General features: G+C 41.3%; 2 protein-coding genes across 9 annotated transcripts in view; one reads left to right on the top strand and one right to left on the bottom strand.

Annotated features, from left to right (window-relative positions):
- The window catches only part of BOC (BOC cell adhesion associated, oncogene regulated), a 44,406-nt gene extending 41,324 nt beyond the window's left edge, over positions 1 to 3,082 (top strand). For all 6 annotated transcript variants that reach the window (XM_052704983.1, XM_052704974.1, XM_052704975.1 and 3 more), the window contains exons 16-19: positions 148 to 374; positions 949 to 1,028; positions 1,654 to 1,847; positions 2,416 to 3,082. In XM_052704983.1, coding sequence (XP_052560943.1) covers positions 148 to 374; positions 949 to 1,028; positions 1,654 to 1,847; positions 2,416 to 2,600 — 686 coding nt within the window. In that variant the 3' untranslated portion in view covers positions 2,601 to 3,082. The remainder of the gene's footprint in view (positions 1 to 147; positions 375 to 948; positions 1,029 to 1,653; positions 1,848 to 2,415) is intronic.
- Positions 3,083 to 4,245: 1,163 nt separating this feature from the next.
- CFAP44 (cilia and flagella associated protein 44) overlaps positions 4,246 to 25,499 on the bottom strand; it is a 43,563-nt gene continuing 22,309 nt past the window's right edge. Inside the window, exons 18-35 of one of the 3 annotated variants that reach the window (XM_052704973.1) lie at positions 25,236 to 25,381; positions 24,181 to 24,451; positions 22,318 to 22,373; positions 21,733 to 21,895; positions 21,280 to 21,410; positions 20,150 to 20,343; positions 19,601 to 19,760; positions 18,839 to 19,016; positions 13,693 to 14,190; positions 12,940 to 13,143; positions 12,361 to 12,547; positions 11,255 to 11,365; positions 9,767 to 9,897; positions 8,545 to 8,661; positions 7,460 to 7,661; positions 6,734 to 6,894; positions 5,220 to 5,354; positions 4,246 to 4,668 (exon numbers count right to left, since the gene is read on the bottom strand). In XM_052704973.1, the coding sequence (XP_052560933.1) occupies positions 4,426 to 4,668; positions 5,220 to 5,354; positions 6,734 to 6,894; positions 7,460 to 7,661; positions 8,545 to 8,661; positions 9,767 to 9,897; positions 11,255 to 11,365; positions 12,361 to 12,547; positions 12,940 to 13,143; positions 13,693 to 14,190; positions 18,839 to 19,016; positions 19,601 to 19,760; positions 20,150 to 20,343; positions 21,280 to 21,410; positions 21,733 to 21,895; positions 22,318 to 22,373; positions 24,181 to 24,451; positions 25,236 to 25,381 (3,288 nt within the window). In that variant the 3' untranslated portion in view covers positions 4,246 to 4,425. Of the gene's footprint in view, positions 4,669 to 5,219; positions 5,355 to 6,733; positions 6,895 to 7,459; positions 7,662 to 8,544; positions 8,662 to 9,766; positions 11,366 to 12,360; positions 12,548 to 12,939; positions 13,144 to 13,692; positions 14,191 to 18,838; positions 19,017 to 19,600; positions 19,761 to 20,149; positions 20,344 to 21,279; positions 21,411 to 21,732; positions 21,896 to 22,317; positions 22,374 to 24,180; positions 24,452 to 25,235; positions 25,382 to 25,499 lie in introns of those variants that run through there. The other 2 variants (XR_008211495.1, XM_052704972.1) reach the window with 2 other exon arrangements.

The raw sequence follows: 25,499 nt of genomic DNA, 5'->3' as shown, positions 1-25,499 counted from the left end.
TGTATCATTTATTTCTGAGGATGCTTAGTGTGCCAAAACACCTGCCTGATAGGACAGCCTAACACTATCATTTCCAGTAGTTCACTTCAGGAAGCTCAGCTTTACCTCTGCTTTTGGCCTCAGACTGTCTTGTTCTTCTTTCTGCAGAGCAAACCATTGACATGGGCTTCCCAGGAGCTGGACTGCTGGTGTCATCCTGCCAGTACACAATGGTGCCCCTGAGGGGCATTTCTGCTCCTCGTGCCAACGGACATCCCTATGTTAATGGGCAGCCCTATGCCAGTGGGGCACATCTGAACGGCATCTGCCCCTCCGCAGGAGTGGACTATGTGAGCACAAAGACCCAAGATTACAGTCCAGATGACATGCAGCAGGTATGTCCACACCCTCATTTAACAGCTGATTTGACATGAGCCGTGGCCATGGTTGCATGGGAGGGCTTCTCCAGGCATGCTTGACACTTTTTGCAGCACACAGAAGTGCCAAAACTGGCTCCTTTTTGAAGTTTCCCTATTGCAGTGAAGTTACGTGAGATCTGGGAAGAGCAGGAAGGTCTCCCAGTGACTTGTGATGAGGAGGCATCCTGGGGCAGTAGGAGGTAGTGAGCAAAGACTACTCCTAATGGAAATGGTTTCTGTTTCTCCTGAGCAAAGCACCCAGGGACTGACTATGCTGAGTATTCCGTATGTTCACAGTAAAATAAATGCAGTGCCACAGCAGAGGGTATAAATCGGGTTATCGTGAGCCAGTGATACAGTGATAAGTAATCTGAGTTTTTCAGTGCTTAGTTCTACTCTGTTACAAAAGAAACAGCTCCAGCTCTTTCCATCTTCCGTTGTAAGAGCTTCACCGTTCTGGCTTGTGGTTCAGGTTCTGCTAGAAATCAGCACCAATCTCTTACTGCTGCTTTATGTCATTGCTCTGCTAAGATCCATTCTCTCATTCCAGTCACACGAGGAGACCAATGCCTTGCTGCAGGCGAGAGTGCTGCAAAATGGGAATGCCCAGCGAGACTACCAGCCCACCAGGTTGGTCCTGGCTTACCAAGGGGAAGGATGAAACAGTCAATCCTGTGGGGCCCATTGAAGTACATGCTTAGGGTGGCTTGTGCAAACATGCCCTAGTCTGTTCCAGTTCACTCGGGAAACAAACCTATGCTCCAGCATTCAGCCTTTTTGGTTTAAGCTCTTTTTCACACACCTCATTCCTCTAATGGTTGGAAAGAGAGGTGATTTCACTTTAGAGATGGCTTTCCCGTTTCCTCCTTGTGCTCTTAAGCATTGGCTGGAAAGTACAAATAGAGAAACTAACATCTGTGGCTGGATGCTGATAAAGAGAAGTCCAGGATCTGGTGATCTGCAGACACTTAGTGTCTCATGTTCAGACGCCACGTCATTATTCCCATGCTCCCCAGGAGGCATAACTCCTCCAAGCTTCTGTGGCACTCATCAGGTTTAGAATCACAGATACCAGTTTGCATCACCTCGTTCCCACTCCACAAGTATATCCATCTATATCCATCTTTCTCCTCATTTAGGAATGGTTTGTCATTTTATCAGTGCAGCTGGCTGAGATGCTGCAGGAAGCATACCTTTCAAGGAGGAAATATGTGAATAGTGCTGAACTTCTTTCTTTGTCTGTCTGCCTCATTAGGTTGCCGAATTCAAGACCAGAAGACAGCTCTTTCCTGTACAGCCTCCCCGATGATTCCACTCACCAACTTCTCCAGCCACAAGATGACTGTCCACACCTTCAAGAGCACTTCATTGGCCTGCATCATCCAGCAATGAGCAATAAAGTGGGAGGTCCCAGTTTGGATCCTCGACGAGATCCACTGTTCCACCGTGGTCAGTGGTCTGGAAAATTCAGTGCTTGCTTCATCTCATTGTTTTGGTCTTATTTTGAAGGAAAACTTCACTGTAGAGGAGGCTTGATGGCTTTGTTCGTGCTCAGTTCTGTGGTGCATGGGCTGTCTCTTAGAATAGCATGAGAAGGCCACAGTAGCAGTTGGGATTGTAAATTGCCCGGGCCACTTTTAGAAAACAGATTTTTCATTTCTCCGTAAGATGGCATATTTGGTGCTGGAAGGATGCATACCCATGTGCAGTTGCAGAGATTAATCACTTAGTCCTTCACCTTACATCTTCCAGGCTGGTCTAACGGCAAGGTCCCTGAAAAATTCTGTGAATCTGTCCTGCTAGGATCTGATCTGTTGATCCATCCCTCCTGCAGCGTGGATCAAACACATTGCATACGAGCATAGGAGAAAACTCCCCTATAGCCAGGACTTTTAGAATGCAGTTCTTGGTCTTTGATCAGACTATCTATCCTCATAAAGTGGACTGTTGACTAGAAAGCTATCATAGTATCTTTCATTTCTGTACACATTTTAATTCTCTCTCCTCTGCCTTTCAGGAAGCCCGTTCTGCCTAGGCCTAGTGCCAGTGGAAGAGGTAGAAAGACTAGACTGCTGCCAGTCCAGAGGAGACCTCCATCCCCAGGCTCCAGTGCTCACATCTTTGAGTCAGGACCTACCAGGACATCTGAACAGCAGCTCACTATCGCTGAGGCCCTTAGAGACTCACTCTCCTATCAGTTAGGGACTAAGCTGCCTTTTGCAAAAGACTTATTCTAAAGAGAAAAAAAGAATGGGTATTTATTTTTGTATAACACCTCTATTTATATATTTATGCACTTGTATATAGATGTATATGTGCCTTTTATAATGCTATGGAGACAGAAGGCATCTTCAGCAAGGCAACAGGAGTGCCCGAGAAACAAAGCAGCAGCTACCTGTGGCTGTTCATCAGAGCACAAGACAGAAAACAGCAGCACAAGGGATACTGCAAGACATGGGTCCAAACGAAGCTGCTGCCACCAAGATCAATCAGCCTCCTGCGGCGAGGGCTTCTCCTTGCCCACAGGAAGGCATGTCCCAGGAATGCACTCCTGTGAGTGGACTGGAGTTGTGCACTCTGCCTGATCAACCTAAACAAACTTTCACATAGACGCCATCTGCAGCTGCATATCTGTAAAGACAAACCCGTGCTTTAACAACTAAAATAAAGGCTTACGTATTTTCTGTGGCTGGTTGTATGCTAAAACCTTCCACAGAATGGATCTACGTTCTTTTTCCATGGCAAAAAGGACTCCTGAGGGAAGGTGACACTTTCTTGCAGTTATAGTTTTCCTCTAATCTATGTGAAACTTTTCAGTGCTGAGCTTAGGAGAAAAGGGCTGGCTGCTATCTGTGCCAACTAAGTGATATAAAACCTCTCACGGGGAGCAGAGCCAGGGAAAATTTTCATTTACATCTAAGGATAGCTACATGAGATTTGGGAAGGACACCCAAATATCTGGCCCCAGTCTGCACCTTCACAGTGACTCGCTGAAGACAGGCAGCACAAATATCATTCGTTTGCTTGTACTTGGGCCAACAGCAGCAGTTTTTGTGCCTGGCTGGGACACAACTGGATCCTGGCTGAAGGTGCACCAGACAGAAGCAATGAGCAGGGACGGAGAGGGCAGAAGAAGCAAGAGCAGCTGCAGGTTGTTTGAGCTTTTTAATTAAAAAAGAGCAACCGACCCCAAAGGTTTGTGTGCTGTCGGAAACTTTGCAGTGGAAGAACACTGCATCACAACCCCTCCACTTGGAGGTTAAAGAAACTTCACAGTAAGACAAAGTAAGCACTGTCTGTGATCACTCACTGTCAACATCTCAAATGCAAGAAAAGTTAGAACCAGAAAACAAAGACTAGCTCTACTCTATAACGCATGCAAGTCAGTGAAATTACAGGCTGACTTCACATTTGCTATAGTTTTCTTGTTCCAAATAAATGGGGCATCCTGCACTGGAGTGCAGCTTCCCACCGCCACAGAGCAGGGTCAAGGCTCTCACTGGTGCCATACCTTTCTAGCATTGTAGGCCCTGAGGAAAAAGGTCCCCTTGCTTTCCCAAGCATAGTGCTTCCCATCTCTTTTTACAATATTCCTAACTCAGTTGGGAGACAACTGCCATTGCAGTGGGAATGCTCAACAGGTAACAAGATGCACTCTTAAGACAGACCTCCTGTACCAGCTTCTGAGAACCCAGATGCTATAGATACAGTTGGCCATGTGAAACATTCTCATTTCCAGCCTTCAAAAGCCATTCTGTACTGAGAGCTGATAACAGGCGTGTGCACACAGAGCGTCTCTTTGGTGCAAAGCTCTGCAATGGACTGACAACAACATCATTTACTGGTTGCAATTGCACTTTTAATTCTCTACCCACCATTACAGCCATTTTTGGATAAAGGAAACAAATTTAATCCTTTACAGTGAAATCCCTGTATAACCAAAACTATAAATTTCACACTTGCAAGTATTACTACTGCCATAGTTCAGTGCCTGCTTTTAAGGGTCACTTGAACTGCTAGTTAGCTCTCATGGTTTAAGAAGAGGGAATATTTCATCTGGTGCCTCCAAGTCCTGTGGTGATGAAGGTTGTAGAAACTGATCGTTCCTGGTTAAGAGACTGAGTTCTTCAATTAAATGCCCATCTTTTCTGCTTAGAAGATTGATTTCTTCTCTTAGGATGGCTTCGTCATGAGCCAAACATTTCAGCTGTGACTCCATCCTGGCCTTCTCTTTAATATCAGCAGTTCGGGGGCCCTGAAATTCTACTCCCTGTAAGGAGAGAGAAAAATTGCACCTATAAAAAAATGCAAGAATTAACAGTGGATTTTTTTTCATCTGGCAAAGTGAAGCATTCCAAGAAGTGGGACAGTGACTGCTCCATTCCTCAGTCAGAACTACTTGGAAGACAGAGTAATAGGCCTTTATCTTTGGCACAGTCTGTTACCAATGGCTGCCTTATTCCCTAATAAAGAGAAAGAAAACAACTCATTTGTCTGTTTCCATGTACCAAAGGAATAATTTTGACTTTCTGCAAAACATTTTCTAATTAGAAATAAGATGACTTTACTTCAGTATTAGAAAGCAGCTAAGAAATTAACAGAGAAGTTACAGCGTGGCCTACTTCAGGATCAGTTCATCCATTTTCCTCTCTGGAGAAGACTTGGAGCAGCCATTCTGCCTTTGCCACTAGGCAACATCAGCCTGAATGGCTGACTGCACAGCAGGATTTTTGACCAGGGAGATGGTGAGGGCTGGATGAACTGCTTTCAGCTTGCAAACAGTCCCAAACCTGCATATAGTACAGTAGCTTAGAAATTTACCAGATCATCCTTCAGTGAATCCAGCTTAGTTTCAAGTTGCTGCTTTTCAAGGCAGAACTGGTTCAGCTGCCTCACCTTTATGGTGTTTTCTTTTGTCAGCATCATTAGCTTCTGTTCCAAGTCTGAGATTCTTTTCTAGAAAGAAATAAAAAGTTCAACTAGGAGGAGTGAGGATAAGAAGGATGAAATGGGGGCCGAGGGCTAGGCTGAATACGCATCACAGAAGGGACGGAAACAACAAACTGATCCTGCATACAAGTGATCCTGTGATGCCTTTCATGCAAGCTGTTTTGTTGTTGGTGGCTTTTTTTATCTCTTTTTTCTTTTTGTTGTTTTCTTAGTATTGAAAATGACAGCATTTTGGCAAAGCAGGTAGGCAAAAGTATGGGAAAGGGAAGACTGTTAGGCACATAGTAATCCATTCGTGTGTAAGGTATCAAACTGGCACCTACCCCTGCCACAAGCCCGCACAGGTGACAAACAGAGGAGGCTAAGGCTATGAGTTTCCAATTTGAAATGCAGCTCTCACACCCAAATTGAGGAGGAAGACAGGGGTTCTTTGCATAGCTACCAACACAAGACAATCAGGAGAGCAAAGAACTGCAGATCTGAACATTCTCCTTTCATTAGGTATCATGCTGTGCAAACATGCATAGGAGTGGGCAGCACAGTTCTTTACAAAACAAGCCTGCTTTCTGGAGTCCATTATGCAAACCTTGCAACACATCCAGATGTATGCTGTGTTGAAGGATACCAGACTAACTTTTCTAAGGAGTAGAGCATTTCCCACAACAAAAAGTAAGCCCAAAACATGTTGACAACTGACATTAACAGGAAGAAGTAGAAATCACAAAACCTATTAGGAGGGGTAGGGGTGAAATATTAGTCAAACAAATTCAAATTAGGCATGATACTCACTCAGAGATATTTTCTGGCTCTTCTGGGATAATCTTGCATTCCAATTTTTTTCGTCTACATATTTTTAAAGCATCGGAAAAGAACAGCATTCTGTAAGGACAGCTTGGGACTGTTGCCTGGCTGCACTACAGCAGCTGAGCCTTAGGTATCCCAGGAAGACACACACTTTTCATGCTGCACAGTCTAGTGTCCCAGGCATCAGTCAGGAGTGCACTGTACTCAAATAATTCATCAACAAATATGATGGAAGCAGGCAGAAGATACTGACTGCCAGCTGAAACCTGCAGGATGGCACTCTGGGAGAACCTCTCATAAGGACTGAAACAGAAAAATGCACTGGAGGCCAGTTTAAAAATAAAGACACCATCAACTGCCTGCATAAGAAAATAGGATGTGAAGCAGCAGCAGTGCAAAGGTAGGAGTCATGATGGGAAGTCATGAAGTCAGACATTTTGGTGACACCTGTTGGTGACACGTGAAAAAAAAATCAAACAAAAATGAATATGTTGACAAAACTTTAGTGTAACTATTCAGCCTCAGGCAAAAGAAGACTTAACAGAACACACATACACCCTCCTCCCATTCTTGCACCTTACCGTACACTCGTTAATTTCCTGGGAGTGCTCATATTCTTTCTCTATTATGTGCAATTTCAGCTCTTCCAGGCGTATGTTAACAGAGCGTGCTTGAACTGCTTCAAAATCAACCACACGGCCAAACTTCAGCATCATCAGCTGACTGCATTTCTCTTCCAGATCTAAAGGGAGAGGCAAGGCACAAGTGGCAGAACTGCTTTTCATGGGTTAATAAGAATTTGTTCCGTACCCCCAACTTTTTGCCTGAGCTTTGTCATATACGATCCATAATAAACAATTCACATGAATTCAATAGAGCTCACAACCAAATACCGCCATTTGTTCTTGCCTGTGACCACACCTCAGCTATCACTAAGCCACATTCAGCCAATCCCAGCGACCATCCCCACACCAAAGCCTCAGCGGGCTGGCAGAGGAGGTTCAGATGTTGCCGACACCTCGACATATCTGCGTCTGGTTCTTGGGAATGTAAATGTTTTAATAGAGAGGTTTTTTAATTCCTCTTATGGTACACGGGGAAGAAAATGCTTTTAAAACTGACATATCACAGCCTAGTGATTCTACAGTGCTGGAGAACTACCAGTACTTCACCCAAACAGTCCACTTGATACACTTTTTCTGCGGTAACCAGTTGTGACATTTGGGTGAGCATAAAGACAGATCTGCTGACTTAGTCACAGCCAGTGAGAAACAAGAAACCTGTGCAGTATGAAGTCTGTTACTCACGTTGAATAGTTATCTCCATCTCCTTTTTGTCCCGGAGAAGCTGCTTATGTTGCTTCTGGGCCTTCTTATAGATCTTTCTCTGCATTATCTTTTCGTGATGTAAGTCCGCAATTCTCTTCTGCAGACACTCTAGGGACTGGTTGGTAAATACCAGAGCCTGGGAGAAGTCCCTGGGTATCTCCCCATTAAAGAAGTACTCCACCTGCCAGAAACAGCCACAAGCAAGGCTGACTTGACTTGTTTAGGGTGCTGTTGACAGTTCTGGATAAAAAATGTGTGAGAGTTTGTAAACTAATGAATGAGGAAATAGCATGGGCACAACTCTCATGTTTGGGGCCAGGAAATCACTGCCACACAGCAGAGCTCAAAGATTAGAGCTATGAGGGATCCCTATGTATGAAGCTGATTACTCTTCTGTAACATTGAGAACAAAAATGGAGTGGGGGACTCCTGTTGAGACTCTTCTGTCTTTCTTAGGAACATTTTAATGAGGTAGATAAAACAGAGACAGAGATGCTGAGCTTGCCTCAGAAGCGCACAAGCCACTACAGGCAGAGGCCTATCTCTCTGAGGACAAGATTCAACCCAGAGGAAATTACAGCATTGTCTGGAGTTTTCCCCTTCATTTTCTGTTTATCATCCCTGGGATAACAGCTGCATAGATGAATGCATCGTATGCAATCCAGCATTTTTGAATTGGGCAAAACTCCCATTACTTTCAATAGCTGTTTCTTTGTTTGCTTGTTTCTATTGTGTTGGTTGTTATTTTTGTTGTTGTTTTTGTTTTTCTCAAGAGATTATTAGTAGGCATAGACCTGAAGGAATATTCCATTCCAAACCTGTAAAGCACTTGAAGGCAACACACATTTCATCAGTGTACTGACTCTACCTGTCCTTACTTGAGCAAAAACAAACCCAGAGGAAACATGAAGTTCAATTAATGGCATTGTCATTCCAAGGAGACAATGGTGGATCAGGAAATCAAAGGCCTCAAAAGCCAGTGACACCACTGTTTAGACAGATATACATAGGCCATTTGCACCTGCCAAAGGTAAAACTGATAAACACACAAAATCGTGAATTACCTGATGGAGTTTCAAAGGCACAACTACATATAAGTCATTCAGCTTCTGCTGCTTTTCCCACTGAAAGATGTCAAGTTCCTTCTCTGCTGTTTTCAGACTGGATTCTATTGATTTTGCCTGCAGAAAGATAAATCGTGGACAGACAAAAATCCTATATTATTCAAATATGCAGACAACAGGGTTCTATGTTAGAGTCCTTGACCTGAAGGAAAAGAAACATGGAAAAAAATGTTCTCTTTTTTGGTACAGATTACGATAGATGAGTTTCATAGGTTAACATGAGGCTCATCTATGTATTCAAACAGAATTCTATGATGAATACTTTACACAGGTACATTCATAAATATCTTCTTACTTGTGAAGCTACTTCTTATGTATTAAGAGACAGCTGCTTTGTTTAATGTGCATACAAAAAGCTTCTAGATCAACAGTGTCTGCAAGATATTTTTTATTGTTTCATGCCTGGAAATGTGATTCTGCATGAGAAACAATTCAGAATCAAATGTCAGACCCCAGGGTGAATATGTGGCAGCTGGCACGTAGGAAAGCCTTTAAAAGCAAAACAAAAAAGCGTTGTAAGTTAAGCTTATTTGATGGGACATTTTTGAGACACAATAAAAGCAAGCCTTGCATAATGGCATTTTGGCAGAACTCTTTCTCTATCCCAGAAAGCCCTTTAAATTAAGATATTTTTGATTTAATATAAATCAAATGTCTTGACGAATGCAGGACCTCGTAAAAGCTGAAAGGAAAACTCACACCAAGTGAGTTTATTCAATAATTACTATGACAAAGAGCAGAAGAAAATAACCAAAAGCAAAAGAAACAGATAGAAATGGAGCATTTTTATGCATGTATTCTAGCAAGCATTTGAGTTAGGATGACCCTTTATATTCTCCATCCCCATCACTTGTACACAGGGGGGGCCAGGCTACACCAGGTGTGCCACCTGAATCACAGAGTCTGGCTTCTGTTAGGTGAGGAATCTAAAACTTAGGTCTCCTAGCAGCCAAGGTCAGAGCAACTTGATTTGCCTTCTTCAGGAGGACAGGCGACCCATAGTGAGCTGCCTCCTGCCTGTGTGCTAGCATGGAGATATCTCCCCAAACAGAGGCCTCTTATAAGGTGCAGACTGTGTTTTTATGCCTTAGCCAAAATCAATAGCACATTTTCTTTGTACTGGAGCCAGCTGATGCTTGCTGAGAACAAAACACTACAATACCTTTTTGACTAAGACATCATATTCCTTTCTGAGTTTAGCAGCAACTTTCTTCTCCCTTATTAAAGCTTCCTTAATGTCTAACCACTTTTCCCGGAGCTGGATGGTGTTTTGGAAGAGTGCCTTATCACAGTCTGAGAAGGAAAGGATCAGAAGATAGCTTAGTTTTCTTGTAACTCTACAACTCAAGCTTGATTTAGTAGCTTCCCTGATGGTGCAGGTTTCCCAGCATTCTCTATAATGCCCTTGGTTCCTTAGGGCTTTCTCAAACAAAAGCCCTGTAGATCAAATTCCTCTGTGAAGGAGCCAATGTCTTGGCTGGATCTTTTTTCTTTATATTCAGTCAAGACATTTTGTTTCCAGAAGTAAAACTTAACACATCAAAGCCAGCATTAAGGCAAAAGTTAGCTTTTGTAACACAGTTAGTCCCAGTAATTAACATGTTAGAATACAATCTTTAGTTATGTGAACATGTAGATATTTATCCATAGCATCTTTAACTATAAATGATGGACTTTCTGTGGTGATCTTCTTGTGTGGATCTAGTTCTACTTGTAAAGAAAGCTGTGGTTCATAGGACCTGCAAAGTTCTGGCTGGTGCAGTGGTATCTGTCATGCCAATCAATTCAGCATTGTCAGCACAAAACACTCATCAGTTCCTATTAAGAAAGTCCAATAAAGGCTAAGAATTACACTTAAAGACACAAATATGAAGATGCTAATGCAACGTGTCATTCCCCCATTAAATGAGTAATTTGGATTTTTTCAATGAAATGTAAAAATGCTGTACTTCCAATAATGCATTGAAAAGAGATGGGCAAGGGGTTAATAAAAATTCTATTAAAAAAAAAAATCCGGTAACTTGCTGGTTAAATTTGAACTGAAAATAAAGCAGTGTTGTTAAGTGCTCACTAATATGTCACTCAAATATCTTAAAAAAGAGATTCCTTTGCTGTATGAATGAATGAGTCAAGAGAATTTTGCAAAGTAATGCCATTACTTTTTCAAATAGAGAGAAGCCCAGCAGCAGGCAATTCCTGCATAAATCCACAAGGTGGTAACAAAGAGCTTAATTCAACGCTGCTGCAGGGTCCCCACATAACTTCCCTAAACAAGGATCCAGCTATGCTTGGCAGAAGGTTTCTAGAGAGCAACGACAGCCTCATTCCAACTCTACTCCTACGAGGAGCCTCTTCTCCCCAGAAAACAGCTGTGAAATGGCAAATGGTTCTTTACACAAAATAATTAATTCTTAGCACTTAGCTAAGATTTATTTTTCCAAACTTTTTAATTATGGTACCCTATACCATCAACATTTTCCTTATCTTCTCTGAGATTTACTGGGGAGAAATGGTGCAGCCAGGAGTGCACACATTCTGGCCCTTTTTGGCATCGATGTGAAGAGAATAATGAAAAAATTCCTTTTTAAAAGCACAGCACTGCTCTAAAGCTGATCAAGTAGTCAACCCAAGGAAATGATGGCTTAGCTACTCTCTGGGCAAACAGAGATGTCAAAGATTTCATCTTCAGATCCAGAATCCTCTTCATCACTCTCCAGGCTGGACTCTTCATCACTCTCGTCTTCACTCTCATCTTTTTCATCTGGAAGAAAATGACAGTATGGCAGACTTGTAGGACAGCCCACAAATCCACTAGCTGTGCATTATGTGAATGTGCTAGTGAACACATCCCCAGTAACCCACACAGGATCACTCAGCAATACAGATTCAGGCACCTTTCCCCTATGGCACTGATTTGATAATTTCACAGAAATAAAAAAGTGTGGGAGAGAGAGCACCCTGTAGTGCCTCACCTTGTAGTGCCAAATGCACTAATGTAGGCATATTTTGGGGACTTTGTTCTATGATTTTTCCTCTCTGTATGTGTATTAAGTATTTGGAATTTTAAAAAAAAAAAACCTTGTAGGTTTATCATTGTGAGACACTATAGAGATTAAACAACCAAGCAAAATACACAGAAGCACGAAACTGTCACAAAAACATGACTGTTGTCTGTGCTTTTTGGTAGCCATGTCTCAGGTGAAAGCAAAAGCCAAGGCATTCTAGCTCAGTTAGACTGCTTAGGCCTTTACAGATTAAAACCTGAGATAAATTAAATCCTTTCATAATTTGTTTAGTTGTGTGACTAATAGATTATTGCAGATTAGGTCTATGATCTCTCATTAATCAATAGCCAGATTAAAGAAGAATGTCATGAATGTGGCAGATTAATCATTTTTCCTTAGCTCCAATTGGTTCAGCATAGGAAGTAGCTATTTAAAGCTTTGCCTCTTCTTCATACTAATTACCAATCCTCAGTATTGACATATTGACTTATAGCAAGTACATTCTAGGAGCTGTGATCAGACCAAATGTGATCATGTTAGAGACTAAATTACCATTGTCATATTTCAGGATGGCTCACAGAATATGGATTGGTACAGAAAAGCAGAACTTGGGTAGGTCTAATCTATATGGTGTTTTGAACTGTGTTTAGCATTGCGTGCACCCAGGGCTCCAGAGAGACTGAGGCACATTTATTTTACTACATGTAAGTATGTGTGAACAATCCAAAAGACAAGAACAGTTATCTCTAACCTGTTTCTACTTTTTTTCTCATGGAGCTGAATTTTCTCCTCAGAACCTTGGTCAGAAAGTGGGCAAATTCATTGTTTTCTCCAAGGGATGCCTGGAAGCTGGCATTCACAGCTTTCTCACATTCCTGAAGTTTTACAATCTCAGACTTTTTATCCTCCATCTGTGCAAGGCAGCTGTTCAGTTTTGACTAAACAACAAAAAAACCCTCTTTAGTCAAAAGGCACAAACTTTTAACTTTAATGTAGATAGAACATATCAGTGAAGACCTGGAGATGCTACACTTGACTATCACTCTTGGAACCTATGCTCCAGTCAATCAAAACTTAGAAGAACCTTCTTAATGAATATGACTTGTCACTGATTCCACATCATGAAGACTGTGAAAAGATTAACCATTCAAAGTCTGAAACTACCATCATGGTTGATGACTGAGTTTCTTGTTTTCCAGAATTTAGCACTGGATGCTGGATCAGTGCAAAAAGGAAGCAAAGAAAAGTTCCCATTTATTTTACATCTTCCTTTTGGCTTAGGCCACTCATTATCAGTACTGTTAATTGCAAAGACACAGAATCTACATACTTGCATGGCCTCCTGCTCACTCTGGAGGGTGTTAACATGCCCCTGGAGAATGTTCTCATTTTTCTCAGCATTCTTCAGGATAAGCAGCTCTTCAAACCAAGTGATGTATCTCAAGTCAGCATGTTTCATCTGCACATCTAGCTGCAGTTTCTTGTGCCGCAGAAAGCGCAGTTCAGCATCAAAGTTGGTTACCACTGCATTGATCTGGAGCATAAGAGAAGCAAATGAGCAACAGGGAAGGTGTTAGGATTGGAGCTAAACATATAAAGCTACAGAAAGTATCATTAGGGAAACTTTCTCTCCATCAAGTTAGCTTCATCATGCTATGCCTTCTGCACATAGATGTGCCCTTTAAGGAAGCTTTCTGTGACCCTTGTAGGCTTAAAACCATTTTTGAAACCAGAGGGTCAATGCTACTCATATTTCTGAACAGCTAAGAACTTCATGAATCCATGAAGTTGCAGTGATGCTACACTTTTTCTATTCATCGCTTTTGAAGTAATTTCTTACATTTTACTTTTTTTTTCTTTCTTTTTTTTTTTTTTCTGGCCACTGAGTTCAGAATTTCACAGAACTAAGACCTGTTTTTCAAGTGATAACAGAGGTTGCTGCTACAAGTTTATACTGATTTACACTAGGTAGCATTTTCCAGAAGTTCTGATAAACAGCGTAGCTGCAGTTCTGAAAAAAGAAGGAAAGGGTTTTATTTCTTAGTGAGAATGTTCAAAGTGAAAAAAGAAAAAAATTTCCTACCTTATTAATTAAGGTCTTCTGCAAGTATAGGTTTTTTATCTTCTCCTTCTTTAAAATTTCCAGTTCTATTTCTGTTGGCTCTGCTTTCTCAATTACAAAAATCTTTTGCTGCTCTGTGACCACAGATGACGATCTTTTCATCGTGGGTGAGCTTGCAGCCTGTTGTAGAGAGCCAGTTTCCTTATGGGAAGATTTAAAACTATTCCTAAATGCACCAGATGAGGGAGACTCTTCCAATTGTTCTTGAAGCGTTGCCTTGGCTGCCTGCTTCTCTTTGAATTTCAGTAGGATGTCATGGTCATACTCAAATCTTTTTTCTGGAACTTCATCTGGGTGTAACTGAGGAATCAGGGGAAGAGGGAGACGTTCTGATAAATCTAATGCTGCCTGCACGGATTTCAATTCTTGCAATAAACACTTGATTTCTTCAATAATAGAAACCTTAAAGTCCCTCAGAGACATAATCTGTTTGTTCATATTCACCTTCTTCTTATAGATCTGCAAAGGAAAAACAATTTTAGTATGATTTCCCCAGTGACACGCGGTCTTCCCCAACACAAGTAGTAGGGAAGAGGCTTGTCATACGACTTTCCCTCTTTCCATACTAGCTTTCTTTTCCATAACATCTCCACAAATTAGTGTTTCTAAAAAAGCATTTTGAAAAATCTCTGGTTTTAAAATCTTCAAAACCATCTCTCTAACTCTTCATAGAAAAGGCAAAGGAGCACAAAAAAAGGCTTCCCCTGTCTCCCATGACTTGATCATGAATTTCTCTGACATGAGATGTTGAAGTAGCTCAGAAAGCAGTCAGAGACTGTGTAGATCAGTTGTGGGTGTAGCGAAGTTCTGAATTTTCAAAGTAGAGTAGGTAGCAAAATTAAAGACAATATGCTTCTGGATTTAATAAAAAGCCAGTATGAATTCAAAACAAATCCTATCCAGAGTTTACAGTAATCCAGATTACCAAAGTCAATTCAAAAAACTTTGCCATTAGCTGAATAATCTTCCCCAACTCAAGATGAAGATGCACTAATGTGAGAAGTGACACTTACATGTAAGAGTTGTGAATTAAACAGCCAAGTGCAGCAAAACTGGTTACAGTTTGTTTGCGTCCTGCTTCACCTGCAGGCAGTACCTCAGTAATTCTATATTCAGAATCCAGTAATAATAACTACATTAAGCATCATCAGTGATCTGGATGATTGGGCAGTGTTCCCTCAGCAAGTTTGCTGAAAATATAAAACTGGGAGAAATGGTGGACACCCATCCTTGGAGATCTTCAAAAGCCACTCCGACATGATTGTGGGCAGCCTGTTCTGGGTGTCCCTGCTTGAGCACGTGGGTTGGATTGGATGACCTTCAGAGGTCATCCTCTGAAGTTGGAAGGAACTTTAACTGGTGAAATGTGTTCCATTCCAACTTTAACCATTCTGTGACTCCACTGTGATAAAGAGACACTGCACTGATTTTCTCTTTTCATATGAAATAATAATAGAATGAGATTTAACATTAATACACATGGCAGAAACTTCTCTAATCTTTATAATAAACAACAGTCTTATACAGCAATCATCTGAAGTAACTAGAATTCTTCATCTATATAAACCTTAGATTTATAACTAGGACTATTCATTTTTACTTGCATTGGCTGGTCCTACTGAGTTAACCACCCAGACTTGTCCTGGAGGTATTAGGGAAAGCTCCTCTGAGAACTCAGCGAGGCCAACAGCCAAACTGAAGTGCCTCTATACCAATGTACACAGCTGGGAAATAAACAGGAGGAGCTAGAAACCGTGGTGCAATTGAGAAAGTATGACCTAATGGCTATCACGGAAACACAGTGGGATGAATCCCACAATTGGAATACTCTGATTGAAAGCTACAGGATTTTCAGAAGGGAGACAGGATAGGAGGCGCGGGGAAGTTGCCTTCTATGTTAGGAAGTGTATAGATGGCAAAGAGCCGTGTCTGAGAAACAGCCATAATCAGGTTGAGAGCTTGTAGGTTAAAATTGAGGATCGGTTCAGTAAAGGGCATCTAGTAGTTGGGGTCTGCTATAGGCCACCTGGTCAGGGGAATCTATTGACGAGGCTTTCTTGCTTCAGCTGCAGGAAGTGTTGTGCTCCCAGGCTCTTGTCCTGATGGAGGATTTCAACCACCTGAATATCTGCTGGGATAGCAGCATGGAGGGTGGCAGACAATCCAGGAGATTCCTGGAATCTGTTGAGGGTAACTTCCTAGTCCAGGTATTGGATGGACCGACCTGAAATGAAGCCCTACTGGATCTGGTGCTCACAAGCACAAAGGAGAGAATTGGAAAAGCATTAGGGAAGAAAATTGAAGGCAGCCTGGCCAGGTGACCATGGCCTCGTAGACTTTGTGATCTTGAAGAATGCAGGCCTGAGTTTCAGGATAGCAAACTTCTGGCTAATCAAGGAATCACTGGATGGGATCCCCTTGGGAAACTGTCCTTAAGGACATGGGTACAGAACAGAACTGTCAGCTCTTTATGGACACCGTTCTGAGAATGCAACAGCTCTCCATCCCCCAGCAGAAGTTGAGCAGGAGAGGCAGGTGAACAGCATGCCCGAGTGTATGGGAACTACTGAGTCACGGCCTGAACCTCTGATTGATCACCTGAGGCGAGCTATGAGCCAGCCAGAGGAGTGCAGGTGAAGGCAGGTGAAGGCTGTGCTGCTCCTAGACCTATTTAAGAGCTGGCTACCAGTGGGGAAGGATCTCTTCTGGAGATCGCCTCTATTGGTGTTTCGTGGTGAGCCCAGCCGAAGGGTAAGCCTTCCATTTTATTCTCTTTTGTTATCATTGTCCACTTTGCCTTACTCTCTTGATTATATTGTGATTGTAACATCTTGATTTCCATTGATTATAACTGAGCTAGGACCTGCAGCTTAATTGAAAAGAGAGAAATGTACAGGAAGTGGAAACAGGGTTGTGTAGCCTGGGAGGAATACAGGGCTTTTGTCCGTGTGTGTGGAGATGGGATTAGGAAAGCCAAAGCACAGACAGAACTGAACTTGGCGAGGGATGTGAAAAATAACAAGGGGTTCTACAGGTACGTAGGCAGGAGGAGGCAGGCCAAGGAGAGTATTCTCCCTCTGATAAAAGGCAGTGGAGAGCTGGCTTCCTCAGTCACAGAAAAAGCTGAAGTACTCAATGAGTGTTTTGCCTCAGTCTTCACTGGTGGTCAGGTTTCCCATATCTGCCAGGACCCTGAACCTCCAGGTGAGGGTGTGAGGAGTGGATTTCCGTCCCACTGTAAAAGTCGAACAAGTCCAAGCCCTCCTCATGAAACTGAATGTATATAAGTCCAGATGCAGCCAGATGATATCCATCCCAGAGTTCTGAGAGAGATAGCTGATGTGGTTGCTAACAGATCTTGCCTGACCAATCTGGTGGCCTTCTATGATGGAGTGATGGCTTTGGTGGATGGCGGAAGGGCAACGGATGTCATCTTTCTGGACTTCTGCAAAGCCTTTGACATGGTCCCTCACCACATCCTTCTCTCTAAATTGGAGAGGGATGGATATGAAGGATGGACTGTTTGGTGGATTAAGAATTGGTTGGCTGGATGCAGACAAAGTGTTGTGATCAATGGTTCCATGTCTGGGAGGAGACTAGTCACAAGTACTATCCCTCAGAGGTCGCTCTTGGGACCAGTGCTCTTCAACATCTTCCTCAGTGACATAGATGATGGCATCAAGTGCACCCTCTGCAAGTTCACAGACGGCACCAAGCTGAGGGGTATAGTTGACACAGCAGGGGGAAGTGAAGCCATCCAGGGGGTCCTGGAGAGGCTGGAGAAGTGGGCCCATGAGAACCTAAGGCCAAGTGCAAGGTGCTGCATTTGGGCCAGTGAAATCCCAGATATTTATACAGACTGGGAGAAGATCTCCTTAAAAGCAGTCCTGCAGAGAAGGACTTGGGGGTCCTCATAGACAAGAAGCAGGACGAGCCAGCAGTGTGCACTTGCAGCCCATAAGGCCAACTGTGTCTGCACTGCATTAAGAAAGGGGTGGCCAGCAGGGAGAAGGAGGTGATTCTCCTCCTCTACTCAGCTCTTGTGAGGCCCCACCTGGAGTACTGCATCCAGGCTTGGAGGCTCCAGCACAAGAAAGATGTGAAGCTCTTGGAACAGGTCCAGAGGAGAGCCACTGAGATGATCAGAGGGTTGGAGCACCTCTCCTGTCAGGAAAGGTTGAAGGAGCTGGGCTTGTTTAGCTTGGAGAAGAGAAGGCTCCAGGGAGACCTCATTGTGGCCTTCCAATACTGAAGTGAGTGTATAAACAGGAGGGGGTACGGCTGATTACATGGGTGTATACTGACAGGACAAGGGGGAATGGTTTAAAACTAAGACAGGGGAGGATTAGGTTAAATATTAGGAGAAAGTTTTTCACTCAGAGGGTGCTGAAACACTGGAACAGGTTGCCCAAGGAGGCCGTGGATGCCCCCATCCCTAGAAGCATTCAAGGCCAGGCTGGATGTGGCTCTGGGCAGCCTGGTCTCATGGATGGAGACCCTGCACACAGCAGGGGAGTTGAAATTAGATGATCATTGTGTTCCTTTTCAACCTAGGCCATTCTATGATTCTATGATATCCAGTAACATTGTCACCACAGTACAACGTAAAACAGTTCTTGTGAGTAGAAGGGGACAGTAGAAGTCACAAGAAAAGTAATAATGATACTGTAAACATCTGAGGTACTGGGCCTTTGTGGTGAAAAGACATTAATTAGCTGTAGGAATTCTGATACAGGAAGGTGGCTCCAAAACACCATTTCCTAGGAAGATTCCAATACTTAGTTCTTATTTAGAAGCAGTGATTTATTGTTCAAGTGCAACATGAAGACATTATGCTAAAAAGACCTGCTCCTGCTCACATCCCTGTTTTGTAAAAACATTTCATGATAGGGATTATTTAGTTCATGCTGTAAGGAAAGCATATCGGTCGCTAGATAGTGAGACTTTAAGAATTAAAGAATACATGTTCCTTCTGAAATAGCTGAAAGGCTAACTTCTTTGCTTAAAAGAAGCTGAGCGTTATCCTGGATTGATTCAGTGACTACTAAACTATCCTCCCTCCTGTGAAAAGAGAAAAATACCCACATTTGTGAAACAGTTCACATACCAGCACTTCCAGGGATGCAAGCTGCATCGTCCTCTTTTCAGTGTTCATACACTTGTCCTCAGGCACTCTGTAATCCCTGGCAGTTTTCAGCTTGTAACACCCCATATTTTCCTGTGCTTCTTTGATGGCCTGAACATCTCTGGGATCCTCATAGTCATCACCAGGCTTGCTTTCGTATCTGGTAGGTACAAAGCAAAGCTGAACTTCAAGACAGAAGGTACAAAATGGCCCTGTTTTGTACATCTGTATGTTTTCTATCTTAAAGTCTGTCAGTGTGCAGCACAAAATGTCTGATCCTATGTTATCAAATCTTCAGTAACCTTAAAAGCTTTTGCTCTGGTTTTAGACTTTACACTGGTTCCATTTTCTGCTAGCAGTCTTGAAGTGCAACTAATTTAACCCACAGCTGTTGCAGCGTGTGGTATATACAGTGAGAGAAGGGTTAACTGAGGAGGCTGACTAATGAATGGTTCACATTTCACCAGATCATGATTGATTTAGACCTTTTAAGCCCTATCTGAAGATGCATTTACCTAGCTGGACTCATTTTTTTTAATGTTTTAGAAGAACCATGGAAAATAACTGAAAGGTTTTAATTGTCTCTTGACACTCTGAGGTATAAAAAGGCTCATATATTTTAATCACATCCATCAGGAACATAGGAAACTGGGCAGAGATATGATAGTGCTGTATGACAGCTAAACAAAGAACACCTGACAAGATGCAGAACTAAAAGGACTCAGAGTCCAATTAAAGACTCACAGTTTTTCCCACTCTTCCTTCCTCTTCATTATCTTAGCTTTCTCCTTGTCAGATTTCTCAACAATTCTTCTGATTTGCTCACGTTTCATTTCTATAAAACGTGTTGTTGGCTTTTGGACCTTTGACATCAGTTGATCAGCTTCCCCCTTGACAATTACAGCTTTTGAAACAAAAAATAATCTCGTGAAGATGTAAATATCGTGCAACACAGTATAATCTAAACTATCAGGAATCTCCTGGGAATGCTCCTGTTAAGCTGGTGTTGATCAAGATAGTTCCACTGCAGCGGATGTTCTGAACACATTCAAGCTCTCTGAGATGACTCTTAGTCAAGTTCTTCCCACTGGGTTGATAACTGATTGCTGACCTTGACTTAAATGTAGAAAGCACTGTATGTATGTAGGTACTAAAAACCACACTGCAGTTATATTTCTTTATCTGTACCTAGAGAAATTATCATTTCTTTAGCCTGGACTCAGGAAAATGAACAGAAAGGCAAAAACTTACTACGGTTAATCTGCAAAAGGTCATAATTAGCCCTATGCTTACACTTTCTATCTCTGATGGTCTCCTTTTTTTCCTCTTTTTTCCATGCCCGTTTAAGTACTGTCTTCCTCCAAGATGGACGTTCTTTATCTTGGTAGTACTCCTCAGAGACTGCTACAAGTCTATAGGTGGAAATCTGATGATTGCTTTGAATAGCACGAACAACGACAGTATCAAATTCCAGTGAGTCTCGAAACCTAAAAAGTCAAAGTAGACAAAATTGTCTGATGCCAGTAGGTGCAACCTACCATTTTTCCTTCACGAAAAGGACCTGAGCAATGCAATTTACTTAGTACATATACAATCATTACATATAAATACACATCAATATAGTCACTAAGTAACAGCATGATGACATATGACATCATCTATTGACTTTTATCCAATCTAGGAATAGAGATGCTCAAGAATAAATACATTAACACTGTTCCCAAGATCAAAACCAAGAAAAAAACAGGTTCTTCATGAGAGTACCTGTCATCTTTCATTAAAGGGTGGTTAAAAATAAATATATATTCATTCGCCTCTTATGCAGTCATACACTAAGTGTGACTAAGGTATCTTTGTCACTGTGTATTATTTCTATTGTGGATTTATTGTTATGAATTCATTTTTTGCTATAGGAAGATAGACCAAAAATGAATCTTGCACTTAAAGTTGTGTTCTTGAGGAAGCTCATGTTATAACTTTAAGGTGTATAGAGAACATTTTTGTAGCAGTGACACTGACAGACATGCAGCGTACCTCAAAAACGGGTTAATTTCATAGGTTGCTCTTCATAGTTCCAATAAGAGTTCCGGATTCTTACTCACCTTACTGGCAAAATCCCAAGCACACTTATTGCCTCTCCCCAAAAAAGACTGTTTTTCTTGATATAGAGATAAATTGGAATTAAGACACTTCCTCGATTTGCATATCTGAATTTTGATCAGGGATTCAAAAGAAGGAAGCACATCCAAATATCAGTGTATACTCTTGTGTATTTTTCAAGTCAAATAAGGACTGAATCATTAATAGAAGAAAAAAATTTTTACTCCGTAAGGAAAAAAAAAAACAACACCCAAATTCTACTTTGTGCAAAAGTAAGCCCCATGGCAAGGACAACAGGAGAGGTAGAAAAAAGCAGTACTTACCAATTCTGTAATTTCTGCAGTCCAATCAAGTGTTTCTCATGCTCCCAAGCTAGTTCCTTTTCCACTAATTGGATTCTTTGTGCAGTCTGCCTATTCAGCTCCTCAAAGACCCTACGGTCCACCTCATACTGCTGTAGAAACACAGAAAAGCCAGCATCACATTATCCTGACAGTTGGGTTTTGCTAACAAATATTTTTGCCCCAATGTCAAGAGTTTCATGAACATTAACACAATCCTTTATTTCAAGAGCTATTCAGATCTCCACAGAAAGCCACATTTTTTTCCCCACACACACTTCTTAAATGGCACAAATCATCAGTCGTGAGTCCCGGCAAATTATGTAATTGAGTATACTAGCCCATAGCCCTGGACATCTTTGACCCCAACATATTAGGCATCAACATTTTAGAGAGTTTCCCTAATAGCAGATGACTTATGAAAAGCAAACAAACCTCTCTTTGTAGTTGCATGTGCTTTGGTAACTCCTGATTCTTTTGAAGCAGAAAAAGAAACTCCTGTCTTAGTGCTATTAACTCCTCTCTTTTCTTGCTTTTCTTGTCTTCAGCTTCTTTCATGATCCGTTCATACTCCTTTTTCTGCTTGACTTCCTCAATGCTGAAAATGCAAGAAGGAAATGGTATTATCATAATGAATAGAGGAAAGATTACAATTTATGTAACCTTTTAGATTTCCTTGACAGCCTTAAACTTCAAGGGGACTCAACGCCTCTGAAGGTAACTTAGAAAGAAGCCAACTTACTGTATTCTCACATTGTTTTAACATCTTAGCGCTTTGGCTTTGACCCTGTGTTATCTGAAGTTACAGAAGTCTCAGAGTGATAAATTTGAATTATTTCCACAGAAAAGTAGAAGAAATGGAGGCAAGCCTGAAAAAAATTTGTGTGTAATGAGGAAATGACCCAAACTGAGAGTGATCAACTCCTCCCTTCTCTTCACAGTGAAAAAGAGAAATATAGTCTGACAGAAGAGCTGCTAATGCTTGGAAATCTCTTCCAACATTATTTAAGCATCTCTTACTTGCAAGCACTGGGATCCTCAATGTCTTCAGCAGCCTTCTCCTTCAGTAGTCCCATCTGAAATACAAATGTCTCACCTTTTAACAAACAATAATAGTTTTAACAGACGATAAAGCTTTTGCAAAGATTAAGATAGAATTCCCATTTTTCTCACAAAATCAAAAGAAGACCTCATGATCAATGCTGCTATACTAGTCTTAGGTAAAAGGTTGTATCATTTCAAGAACAAGAAATAATTTTAAGTTAGTTTACATGTAAAAGAACAAATGAAGCTGAGTTCTTTGGGACAGAAGTCCTATGTTCTTCCCATCAACATTAACCCCTACATCACTGCTTGTCCTGGATTCACTGTCCCATAACTTTTGGTTCTTCACTGCACAGGCCCCGCAATTACATATAATTCTCCTGTCCCCACTAACTGCCAGGCTGACAAGACACATCCTATCCCAGGCTAATTCCAAGTTAAAGTGCAATTCATCTGGTTTGCTTCTGCTGATTGTGCAATGGGTTCCCAGTTGTTAGCTGCTAGGATTGATGGATGGACACTGCAGTCATACAAGCTGCATTTCCTTAGGAAATCATGGCCTATCATAGTGAATACAGTGGTACTAAATTGATCTGTAATTTAACTTGATTAGTTTCAGAGGACTTATATTTGATTCTCTAGGAATCTCATTAAGTTTAATTATGATGGAATTTAAAAAATCTTCCACATGATTTAAAACTCGAATAGATACTTAACGAAGATAAACTTCCCTATTAGGATGGTCATTAAGCAACACTGCCAGCCTGCACAATAGCAATTAACCATAAAGATCTTTATATGGAGCTATTCATATATTTGGAATGCTAAAACTATATATATGCAATATAATTGCATATTAATTACTACTTGTAAAATGGGGGCTAATAAGGCTCTGATACCACAGGTTACAATCATTTGCTTTGTTTAAGAAAATAATTTTTAGTCTATTTTCAGTGCTAAATATTCTTCTAATACAGGTCAAGAATTTCCCCTAGCATGAACAATATAACCCAAATAACTAAAAGCCCAATTTCCTCTCTGTCTCCTTGCTAAAAATCTTTCAAAAAGTAGTTACTGACTAATATTAAAAATATTTTAAAACTTGATTTATGTTGATACTTATATTTTTAGGTATACTGAATGCATAATCATTACAAAATTAATTGCATATGATAGCACTTCCTTACTCCAAAGTTTTAATTGCTTCTTTCAAGTTAGTTTTGTTTCGTTCAAGCATTCAAGAAATTTTTAAAATGTGTGGTTGCTGATATGTCTCTCTTTTTGCATATTATCAGTAGAATACTTGTTATCAAGTTCCAGTGTCATCTCCCATCTTGTATTATTGTATATTAGTGGCACCGAAGGCATAGAGAAATTATACAATTGGAATTTTCCAGTACTAATTTTGGAATCCCCATACAAAGCAGAATCATACTCTACTGGAATAAAATCCAAGAGAGACATTAAGTATGTCATATCCTTGTGGTTTTTTATCATGCTAGATATGTCTGTGATTACATCTTCAAGTCAGTACACACTATGTGTACTGGGAGGAAAACATGAAAGATTGAGAAGGAGCAATGCAGTCATATTGCCTTTTTACTAGGAAAGGCTTTGCAAGAACTCTTCTTCTAAATTGTTTGGGAAATCTTAGCTTTTGCTATGAAAGATCTATGATGCCAAATTATTGAACTGGATTATAGCCATTTGCAGTAGCTTCATAGGCCTAATTCACTGAAATAAGTTAGCAGGGCATGTAATCAAAATTGTTCTGGAACCAGAGATGCAACAATCCATACAATAAATGAGAGTTTGGGGGATTTTCATTTAGTGACTTACCCTAGGAGGAGGGATTTGGGCTTTTAACTCTTCATGAACATCCTCTGGAGACAAGATGTTGAAGGTAAAAATGTTCCCATCTCCTCCACAGGTAATCAGAAACCTATCATCATAACTACAGCAGATCCCCCGGATCTGGCCATAATCATTGTCATGTACACTGAACGACCAGTATGCCTTCAGGGTGTTCACTGAGAGGTCTTTATCTTGGAGAGGATAAACACGTAGGGCACCATTCTGCATCCCACAGAACATCAGTAGTCTGCTGGTACTGTCAAATAAGAAACCAGAAACAATAATACAATGTAACTTGCAACAAGTAAGCACAGTACTTCTAAAGAACAGATAATGTAGCTGAATAAACAGACCCTTCCCAAGTTCATAAGCAGGCAGCAAGGTATTTGAACAATTTAAAGTATGTGTGGTATTGCTACATACTTTTTTACAAGTCAGCTTCTAGTAATGTTCTAGCATCTGCTGGGTATCACAGAACTAGTCTCAGCCCTAAATTGGGCAACGTAGCAAATAGCTAGTGCAGAGTCAGAGAATCAGTTTTCCTTCCCAATCTCCATCTAGTGCAGATGGCCGCCGAGTAGAATGCAGACAGCTGTGGATTGAAGTCTGAACTAAACCTGCCTCCTAAGATGTAGATCATATTTAGCCTTACAGGGAACCCTGACACTGGGATTCTGAAAACAGCTCACCCTTTTCATTCGTACTATTCACAGAATATCCTGAGAAGTCTACATTTGTTGGACAAAGGAGATGGACTGATCCCTCAATATTCTCCTTGAGAGCTAACTGTGTCCTTTCACTGCTAACCAGTGAAAAGAACCAATGGTGATCTACAATCCAACTAGAAGGGTTGCAGAGGCTTCTAATGGTTTTCCAGTAAGCATTAAGTGAAAACTGGCACTAGAAGAACTAGGAAGAGTTCCTGTACACTTGAATTGACCCACAGTTTAAAAGGGACCAAGAGGTGTACTCTCCTCCTTTTCAAGTTCAGTTTCATCAAGCTTAATAACAAAGTTATCTTCTACACTAAACTGTTTTACCAGAAGGAGATCTGGTGGATGGGGTTGTCATCAGTGTCCTCAATAGGAATCACTTCAAAAGGTTCATCTTGCCTATTTTCAGGGTCTTCTTGGTGCTCATTTGAGGAGAATGCACAGTGATAAAGGAAACCTGAGTCATATCCACCCTGAATTGAAAAAACATAAAGAAATGGTAACAAAAGAACACTGAAACAGCTGGATGCAATTTTCTGTATAATATTTTTCTGTCCTAAGGATAGCTTAAAAAACACATCTAGAGAACCT

This window comes from Tympanuchus pallidicinctus, unplaced genomic scaffold (assembly GCF_026119805.1).
Source record: "Tympanuchus pallidicinctus isolate F22 unplaced genomic scaffold, pur_lepc_1.0 scaffold10, whole genome shotgun sequence".
NCBI classification, from domain to species: domain Eukaryota; kingdom Metazoa; phylum Chordata; class Aves; order Galliformes; family Phasianidae; genus Tympanuchus; species Tympanuchus pallidicinctus.
This window is presented reverse-complemented; position numbering and strand designations above follow the sequence as displayed.